Source organism: Varanus komodoensis, unplaced genomic scaffold (genome assembly GCF_004798865.1).
Source record: "Varanus komodoensis strain SLA01 unplaced genomic scaffold, ASM479886v1 scaffold56, whole genome shotgun sequence".
Classification (NCBI taxonomy): domain Eukaryota; kingdom Metazoa; phylum Chordata; class Lepidosauria; order Squamata; family Varanidae; genus Varanus; species Varanus komodoensis.
This window is the reverse complement of record NW_025336169.1, coordinates 17,365-27,323: the sequence shown is the minus strand read 5'-3', so window position 1 is coordinate 27,323 and position 9,959 is coordinate 17,365. Positions and strand designations below refer to the sequence as shown.

The window sequence follows — 9,959 nt, the reverse complement described above, 5'->3', positions numbered from 1 at the left end:
TTTCCCCAGAATGGACTACATTTTCCTTCTCTTCACAGTCCTGATCGCTGCTGGTGAGACCAATTCATTTGAGGGACAGGCTAAACCTTGACATGAAAATCCGAGCTTCACAAAAGCTTGGTATGGCTAGAACTTAAGCTGGTTTAATAAGCAATCTCTTAACCTGGTTCTCTTTCTTCAGAACCCAGTGTCCAGCAGCTGCAGACCCTGAAGGACCCCGAATTTGTGGCTCTAGGTGGAACAGTCACCATATCTTGCAGATATAATAGTGGAAATATTGCTGATAGCAATTACCCTTGGTGGGCCCAGCAGAAACCCGGGGGCAAACCCCGAACCATGATGCACAGCAGCAGCACCAGACCCAGTGATGTCCCAGCCCGATTCTCTGGCTCCAAGTCAGGGAATGTGATGTCCCTGACCATTACGGGGGTCCAGCTGGAAGATGAAGCTGTCTATTACTGTAGTTTGAACCCGGGGGGCTCGTGGCACAGCTGTTCCTTCAGATGGGGAGATGAGAAAAAACCTCCTCTCTTGTTCTTTGCTGTTTTGGTTCATCAGTCAAACTTTGAGTGCCCCAGACACACATCTCTTAATATCATCAGTTCCTAAATATTCAGAAAGTATCAAATGGCTCACCTTTAGGTTCAAATCATCAATGTGGTCTTTCAGAAATAACGATTGCAGCCCTCCTCTGTGTGCACTCATGTGATGTGCTCTGTTGCAGTGCAATTGTGGAATCACACAATTGTGGAATCACACAAGCCTCAAATCTGCTTTGACTTGCCTTTAGGTTTTTTGTTCTCGGCGTCTTAGTGTTGAAAGAGCTGCAAAACAGCTACAAAAGGCAGGAGAGGCTGGGCAGTGACTTGGTCCCAGCAGCTTCTGTGGGTAAAGCACAGAATAAATGCTTCATGGAGAGAAGCTGCAGAACCAGCAGGAAGAGGGCATGAAACACAGAGCGAGTCAGAAGGGGTCTCCAGGGCCATCTAGTCTGACCCCTGGCTCTAGCTGGCTCCACTTATGACATGCCTACCACGCTTACCATGATCTTGAATGTTGAATAATCTGATCTTCCCTCTGCCATTAAAGAAATGTGGAGGAAATGGACATTCTGCCCGTTTCCATCTTGTGGCTCACAAGAAACTAAAATTGCCAGTTTTAGATTAGATACTCAGATGCATAGTTTGCCACTCCATCAGCCTCTTGCCTCACTTCAGTTGTTGCACGGGGATTAAAGCAAGAATCTCTGACCTGAAAGCTGCCAATGCTTGCCACAGCACGCAGAGTTTTTCCCCCAAACCGCGGGGTTTTTCCCCCCCCCCCCCCCCCCCCGTCTCCAAGGAGAAGTGCAGGAGCTTAAGCTCTGGAGAAATGCTTTCTGCCCTGGAAGGGTTTGTCCCAGCTCCTTGATCAATATCAGGAGAAATATAATTAGTTAGGAATATGTGCTCTGTCTGTGTTTAGAAGCATTGCTTTCCAAATTATGGCTTCAATTTCTTTTTGAACTGCTTGTGGAGTTAAAACAGGTCCCAGTTCTTGTCCATAGATGGCAGTCATGCAACTTCAGTTGGCTTCCCCACCAGTTCAGGTCCTTCAGAGATATGGTGAGAGTTTAACAGCCCTTCTTGAGCTTTTTCGCTAGTCTTCTTTGCCTGGAGATATTTATCAAAATTAAAACAGTTGTAAGAAGAGGCATTTCTTCAACTCTGGAGATTTCAGAGAAACTGGGTGGTCACTGATTGTAGATCACTTTGCTGCAGGTGGGCTAGGAAATACAAGACAGTTAGACAAAGAAATGGTCCATGTTCCACACGCTCTGTCCAGGCATGCATGGAGCTGTATTGATAAGTCCAGACAAAACCAGAAACAATCTACTGCTGTATAACACCATCCATTTCCTCCCAACCTTACTTGCATAGAAACAGGGTCAGTCAGAAAGGGTTTCCTGGGCCATCTAGTCTGACCCCCGGCTCTAGCCAGCTCCAATCATGACATGCCTACCATGTTCATGTCCAGCCTATTCTTGAGCGCCCTCACTGATGGGGCTTCAACCACCTCCTGTGCAAGCCCATTCCCTACCCCAGGGGTCCTAACCATTGGGAAATACTTCCTGGCATCCACCTTGAATCTTGGTTCCCTGAGCTTGGCTCCATTGGAATGCGTCCTGCCCCCCAGAGGTGCCTTTGCCTGATATTGTTTAATTCCAGGATCCTGCTTGCCAAACAATGGAAACTTTGCTTTCTTGCTTGCTTTATTTAGACAGTTTATCTGCAGGGTGCAGTATTCTTTGCCTTGGGATTTTTTCTCCCCGTGTCCTTGGCTCAGTCCTGTGACAGATGCAGTAAAGAATGTTATCTCATTTCTTTTATTGCTTCCACTGGTTGGAGGAGGCGCAGCATCTGTTAATAGCACAACGGGAAACTCAAATGGGGTTCATGCCTTGAAAGTTTGGAAACTTGCCTCTGGGATGAGACCCTGTGCTGTGATTGGTTCCAGCTTTAGCTTGGAGCTGCACTGCGGTCAGTGGCAGTCCGAATGGCTTTCTGGGGAACAAAGGGTCACATTTGCCCCTGGGCTTGAGGTTCTGCCCCTCTGCCTTCTTTCTTTGTTACAGTTATAGCCTTCCTCTCTTCCAAACAGTCCGAGCTGGCACACAAACAGTCACCCTCCCTACCTTTCACCCCCCCACAACCATGTGAGGTAGGCTAGGCAGAAAGTCAGTGCTTGCCCCCAGGTCTCCTAGCACACGTCATGGCCACATAGGGACTAGAACCCAGGACTCCCAAGTCCCAGTCCAACACTCGAACCACGACGCCACACCAGCTCCCAATCTGCCCTAGATCTTAAACTTCCCTTAGGTTTGACACGGTCCTGGCAACATCTCTCCAAGCAGTTGTGTGCCTGAGAGTTTTCAGGACTGGGCCCCAGTCAAAAGAGGAGAGGACAGGCAACCGGTGAGGTCAGGGCAATGACCTCATCTCTGCACTGCACACGTGCAAGAAGCACTAGCAACTACTAATTTTGCTCGTCGGCAGCTGCTGCGGCAATTGCAGCTTGGTGTGTTTGCCTGGGTGTGTTGCTTGTTTGAGCAGTGCCGGGAGACTGGAGTGAAGCAGGATGGTAAGCAGAGAGCGGGATCCAAGGTGTCTTTTGCTTTACGCTCTGGTGATGGGGCTGATCTTCTCAGTAGTGTCTTTTCCTTCTGGAAGTATGTTGCCTTTAATGTTTCCTGCTGAAAAGATTCCCAGTGTTCTGCCTGGAAATCTTTTTCCAATGCTGGGATTCTGCTTTCTTGACCAGAGTGTTTCTGGGCATATGAGAGAAGTAGATACACACTGCACGTCCCTGGCATTGCTTATCCTATCCTAAAAGCAGCGGTCCACTTCTTGCAACAAAAAATTGGCATCTGTTTGGCTCTAGAAAGCGTTGCTTGGAAGCCTGGTTTACCAATCCACCTATGCATTGGCTGCATTGACAAAGAAGGGATATGTACTCTGCATATGCTCAGATGCACTTGTCTCTGGTGAGAATAATGCATGTGCTCCCGAACTTAAAGCAGGTTCTAAGGCCAAGCACTAGAGGATGCAAAGTCCTGATTACATGGGCAGGAATACCAGATCAGAGTGGCTGAAATTACCAGTCAGTCCTGAGCCCCAGTGCCTCCCCTTTCTGCTGGTTGTGGGGAAGCCGCTGGTTTATTACTGGTAGAAAGCTTTCCACTAAAATCTTTTAATTTCTTGGTTTTAAATTGGCCATTCCCTGTTTGCTTCTGACCACACGCACCTCTGGGAGGGAGTCCCCAGGAACTCCCCAAAATGGAATTCAGCTCTGGGGCTGATAGGGGCTCTTCCATCTCTACACCAGAGACAGAGAAGCCCCATTTGGTGTAGTGAGAACTTGTTACTTGGAATATGTAACAAGGAGCCTTAGTAAAATGGAAGGGAAGGGAAAACATGCCCTGGATTAAGATCAAACATGTTCCTTCTCATTGTTATGTGATTGTCTCATAGGATTTCAGCTTCTCCTATTCTTCTAAAAGCACAGGTCTCTGTAGATTTGGATGATAAAGGGATGGTAGAACAATGCCTTAGATCTCGCCTGTTGTTCCAGAGGTTTTGGTCCAGGAGCTTTAGTCCTAAGTAGAAGTACTTAGCCAGATCCAAACTATTTTGCAAGCAGGGAAAGTAAACCCAGTTCTGTAGTTTAGAAGGGTCTAAAATAAAAATCTACAAGTTAGCTTCTGTTAAACTGTGTGATGAATTAAACACTATTTATCAAGCCTTTTTTCCAGCTGCAGTCTCCCCGACAGCTTACTTATGTGGTCATTAGCAAACCAATCCTTGTCCTCTGGCTGATAAAGTAAAAGACATGGAACTAAAAGAGGAGAGGAGGAGGAGGAGGAGGAAAGCAAGCAAACATATGCTGCATTTCTCAAAGTTACAGGGTTCTTATAATGCTCTACAGTTGAAGGAACAACAAATTCCTTACTTGTTCTTTTAGAATCCAGAGAAATTCCTAGGGATTCCTTTCCTTTAGGCAGAAAGAGGTTCCCTTTCCTATCTGTTTCCAAATATCCTTACATATCTAATGTACATTTCATTTGATTAAAAATGGTATGTCACCCCTTCCCTTGCTCCAACCATTGAGTTCTGGGTACACACTTGAAATTAAAATAAGCCCTCAGTGGAGTTTAGCTCTCCAAGAGCTGGGAATTTCCTGACTGTGCCGCTATTCTCTTGGCCAAGTTGGTGCTAGTGTTGGGAGATCTTCATATCCCGCATCGGTGTAACAGCCTCCCAGCCAAGTTCAAGAAGCTCCTGGTTCCAGGGAAGATCCAGCACATCCTCTGCACTGGGAATCTCTGTACGAGGGAGAGCTATGAGTACTTGCGGACGCTGGCTGGCGATGTCCACGTCGTCCGAGGAGACTTCGATGAGGTAGAGTGTGTTCCTCTAAAACTAGGACTGTCCTTTGCGTGAATCTATGCAAGTACGTTGGACTTCGTGGTCTTGCTGGGCCAGTGGAGGACCAAAGGACCTCCCAGAGGGCAGTTTCCAGGCTTGGTATCAGCACCTGGACTGGTGGGTCAGGGGGTGGGGATAGCGAGAAGCAGCATTGCATGTTCTCGCAGGTGCAAGGTCAGGGGCAGCAGCACAGGGAGGCATGCTGTGGCTTCTGCTGAGGACCCGCAGCCCAGCAGGGCGCCCTGGAGAAACATCGAAACAGAGCGAGTCAGAAGGGGTCTCCCGGGCCATCTAGTCTGACCCCCGCACCAGCCGGCTCGGCTCATGACATGCCCACCATGTGCATGCCCAGCCTATCCTTGAACACCCGCACTGGTGGGGCCTCGACCACCCCCCGGGGAAGCCCGTTCCACACCCTAGAGTTGCTCCCCTTCTCCCCCATTGCATCATGCTTGCCCATCCGTGGCCCAGGCAGCAGTGGCGTTGAGCAGGAGGAGCCACAGATGCCCCTGCCTGCTTGCTCGCCACCTGAGCATCCGCCAAGCGAGCATGTGGTGGCCGTGCTGAGGAAGAAGAGGAGGAGCGAGAGCAGCTGGTGGCCATGGTGGCCAGAAAGTAGGTGTACTGAAGGGGAGAACTCACCGAGGCATCTTGCCCGAGGGCTCTTAGGAGCCTGCACTGGTGGAGGTGGCCAGACTCATGACTGTTGCTGTCTGGGGGGTGTGTCTCATCTGTCCCCATCCGTCCTCCAAGGAGCCCAGCGCTCTTCTCCATTTTATCCTTGCAATGCCCTTGTGAGGCAGGTGAGGCTGAGAGTCATGCCTGGCCCAGAGTCACCCCGTGAGCTTCATGGAGAAGCTGGGACTAGAACCTGGATCTCCCAAATCCAAAAGTCTATCCACTACACCCCACTGCCTCTCGTGTGTGTGTGCGTGTGTGTGTGCACGCATGTGTATATCATGGGATTGCAAGCTCAGCTTATTGAAGGTACTGTTACCTTCATCTATCTGAAGGGAGCTCGATGCAGTATCGCTTATCTGTGTATCGGTTCGACGACTAACCACATCCTTTTGCAGTGCCTCAGTTACCCACAGCAGAAAATCATCACGGTTGGGCAGTTTAAAATCGGTCTGATCCACGGTCATCAAGTTATTCCCTGGGGCGACCTGGCCAGCTTGGCAATCCTGCGGAGGCAGCTCAATGTGGACATCCTAATTTCGGGGCACACCCACAAATTCGAGGCATTGGAGCATGAGAATAAGTTCTATATCAACCCAGGATCAGCCACTGGAGCCTATAATGCCTTGGAAAGGTAGAGTGACATTTCAGAACACGTGGAAAGTCAAGTTGGACCCAATCAATGGTCTGTCCAGTCCAGCAGTCCATACGCACGATGGCAAAACAGCTGTCCAAGGATCCCTCGAGAAGGAGGGGTGCAAGACCTCCTCCTGCCCAAGCTCCTCGGCAGCTGATGAACTTAGGCATGCCACCGTTGATCATGGAGGGAGCACACAGCCAGCAAGCCTAGCAGTCACAGTAGTCCTTTCCTCCATATACCCTCTGGGGCAGCTTTCTTAACTTTCAGATGAGTTGGACTTAGCCCATCATTTGGGAAAAGGATAATCTTGAGGAAGGCAGAGAAGACAAGTGCATCTTGGGGGAGAAGGACAAATGGGTGTAACTGGAGTTTCCTTCAAGTAAGTCCTGGCATGAGAGCTGGGAAAGCGAGTGGCTTGTCCAGGGTTTTCCTATTTCCAATCCCTCTGGTACCTTCTAAACATATGCTGCAAAATGAATGGGATTCTATTCATTCATATACCAGTGGGGGGCGGGGGGAGGGGAGTTGGAAAGAAAGACATAATACATGTATACTTTTTTTTAAAAGCAGAGTAAAGTGACAATAGTATTTAAAAAGAGGCAGCATAACATCTTATCAAGAATAAATCACAAGAAGATCAAATGGGAGTGGCAAAGATCTCTGCTTTAAGCTGAAAATAGACTAACACAGGGACTTCAATGGAAAGACAATGCTATAAATTGGGTGCTACGTATGAGTGAGTTTCCCAGTTTTCCATCTCAGTCCTGGGGCAACTAGTGAGGGAACTAGCAGAGGTCCTCCAAAGATGAGGCCCATGCGTGGCTGGGTTGATGTAGGTTTCCCCTCTTCCAGGTTCTACAGTGGAAACAGTGTGGGTAGTTGTTCTCAAGGTTGAAACCAGAGCATTCTGGGGTAGAAAGCCCACCCTCTGTAGCACCAAAGATCCCCATTCCCACACTCAAAACAAAGGCACAATTCAGAAGCCAAAGTTCTTCTTTGTTGTGGCCAGTGTCTTAGTGAACTGGTATACTGGGAAATACTTCAGTTTGGTTTTGTAACATTTCTAACACAAATACTTTATTCCTTCCAGAAATATCACCCCTTCATTTGTTCTGCTGGATGTCCAGTCCTCTACAGTCGTAACTTACGTGTACCAACTCATTGGTGATGATGTGAAAGTGGAAAGGATTGAATACAAGAAGTCTTAAATCAAGACATTTCTCCATCCGTTTCCCCCCACTCTGCCTTGACGTAGCTGCACAAGAGAATTGATTCTAGCTCTCCAAATGCAGGGAAATACTTTGCAGTAGCCCTTTTTCATTCCATGTCTCATACTTGCAGCTTCTCAGAAGCACGTGATTTGAAAATCCCAGGAGTAATAAAAGTGTTGGAGAATGAGCTCTGTTTAAATATGGTGTCTCATTTGAAAATGTCCAACCTGTATTGAAGAGCAGAATTTAAGACTGTTTGCATTACCCAAACTGTTCCCATGGACTAAAGCTATTTCTGATCTGTGTGTCCAGAGGAGAAGATTCTGGGTTTCTTTTTAAGACTAGGAAGTGGAGGTTGAGATGATGGCATGCTTGACCCATATTTGAGGAAATCCATAAAGGACTCTGGTCTATTCATCTCTATTGCATACTTTCTTAAGAGTTAGAAAGTGAAGAAGAGTATAGAAGGGTATAGAACAGTACAGAAGAGTCCAGTTTCCACTGGTACTATTCTTGTCTATCCACCAGTTGGTAAACAAGCATAGCTTGAACCTTAGTGGTAGAACTTACCTGTTGTGCATGCAAAAAGATCAAGGTCCAGTTCCTTGGAGATGGTCCCCCAAGATGGGGAAGGTCAACTTTGTGGCCTGGGATTTCCTTACATCCAGCTCCTGATTCTGCACTGGAGTGTCTCATTCTGAGTCAGAAGACTCCATGGACTCGTAGGCTAGGCTGTTTTTAGCAGGATGATGGGACTGCAATTTGAGCAAGTGTGCATTGTTCCCATGCAAATGGGAACAATATTTTCGTACATTCCAAAAAACAAACAAATCCAATTCCATGGATGAGCTGACAACAAAAAGAGTGATGCCTGGCCCTTGATAATCTGTGGGACACTGATGAAAAACTGTCATGAAATCTGCCGTCCTTTCTCAGGGATGATAAATGAACGAAGGATAAGAAGGATAAGAACACACCGTCTATAATGAAATGGACTGAGGACCTCACAACACTTAACCCTTGAATGAATGATATTTAGATGCCACTGCACGTGGATGAATATACGGATATTTAGCAGACCGTGGTTTGAGTTTGTTTATTTCTATGTAGATAGCTATACCTGTGTGTTTGAGAGAGTATGTGCATGTATACCTGGATATAGGTAAATCTAGGCAGCCCTTTAAATTTTTTCCCTTTTGAATGGCATGGACTAGGTGGACCTTGCATTGGGCTTGACCACGGTGGGCTGCACTGTCCCTGCCAACTTGCCATGCCACACGCTGCTCCCAGGAGCGCAAAGACCCTTCCTCGGGCACTTTTGGCGCAGGATGCCTGGCTCAGCTTGAACACTGCTCAGTCTCAGCGGTGCTGTGAACTTTGGCTCAAGTCAGTGCTCTGATTTGCATGAAGGGGTTGTACTTCCACCATGAGCAATTTAAGCGGCCAAGCCAGAGGCAGCCCAGCAAAGATTCCTTCTCTCCAGAACCCCGAGCTCCTCTAGAGTGGTCAGCATGGCCTGGGCTCTCCTCTTCTGGACCCTGCTCAGTTATTCTGCAGGTGAGGCATGGAAAGTCAGCATCAGAATAGCCAGTGGTCTTCAGCAAAATTAAATATATAGCCATATTTGAGAAGCTTTGTGCTTCAAGAGAATCGGAGAGCTTGGAAAATGAGTGACAGTATTTCCCTCCTTGTTTGCACAGGTGTCAGCGCACAACACGTCCTCACCCAGCCTCCGTCGCAGTCCGTGTCTCCGGGGCAAACAGTCAAACTCCCGTGCACCGCAAGTGCTGGCGGCAGCTGGTATTACTTCGGCTGGGTCCGACAGCTGCCTGGGCAGCGTCCCCAGTTCGTGCTGTATGGAAGCAACAAGGGAGAAGGGATCCCGGATCGGTTCTCGGGTTCCAGCTCTGGGAACCCCAACTATCTAACCATCACCAACGCCCAGCCAGAGGATGAGGCTGATTATTACTGTGCTGCCTGGGAAGACAACAGCAAGGGGTCTCACAGTGGTTGGTTCTGTTGGGGAACTGAGACAAAAACGTTTCATTTCTTCCACTTCCTAAAGAGCAGAGAACTGGCAGAGAATGTAATTTGACTGATGGCTAAAGGGTTGGTGCTCACTGGGACACCCTCTGCTGCTCTGAAGGGCGACCTGGACAGAGGCTCCACTCTCTTCAATTGCCACCACGGCCAATGGTGGGGTACTCTGGATCTTATGCCACCCCCCTTTCGTTGCCTCCTCCTCAAATTGTGCATCCCTGGAGCATGTGGAAGGAGGCCGGGAATTCCAGGCATCCGGGTCGTCCTGTCCTGCCTCTCCAGCCTGGGGAAACATTTTGATGCACTTTGGTTCTCCCAAAACTAGAACTCTCGCATGGCTGGCGACAGGGAAGATGGCTTTCTCTTCCATCTGATGATCTCAGAAACGTCCAACATCCCCTCATTCCATCCATTCCATTTCATCAC

General features: G+C 48.3%; 1 protein-coding gene, 1 pseudogene and 1 gene segment (V, D, J or C); all 3 read left to right on the top strand.

Moving 5' to 3' along the window:
• On the top strand, positions 1-609 carry LOC123032763. The segment is given in 2 exon segments: positions 1-53; positions 182-609. Coding segments are annotated over 2 exon segments (471 nt in total).
• Positions 610-3,508: 2,899 nt separating this feature from the next.
• Positions 3,509-7,535, top strand: LOC123032762 (vacuolar protein sorting-associated protein 29-like). Its single transcript, XM_044448876.1, has 4 exons — positions 3,509-3,523; positions 4,746-4,937; positions 6,041-6,276; positions 7,373-7,535. Exons 1-4 carry the CDS (start codon positions 3,509-3,511, stop codon positions 7,488-7,490), a joined length of 561 nt encoding a protein of 186 aa, XP_044304811.1. The 3' UTR covers positions 7,491-7,535.
• A 1,356-nt stretch (positions 7,536-8,891) lies between these two features.
• Positions 8,892-9,959, top strand: part of LOC123032761 — a 1,549-nt pseudogene continuing 481 nt past the window's right edge.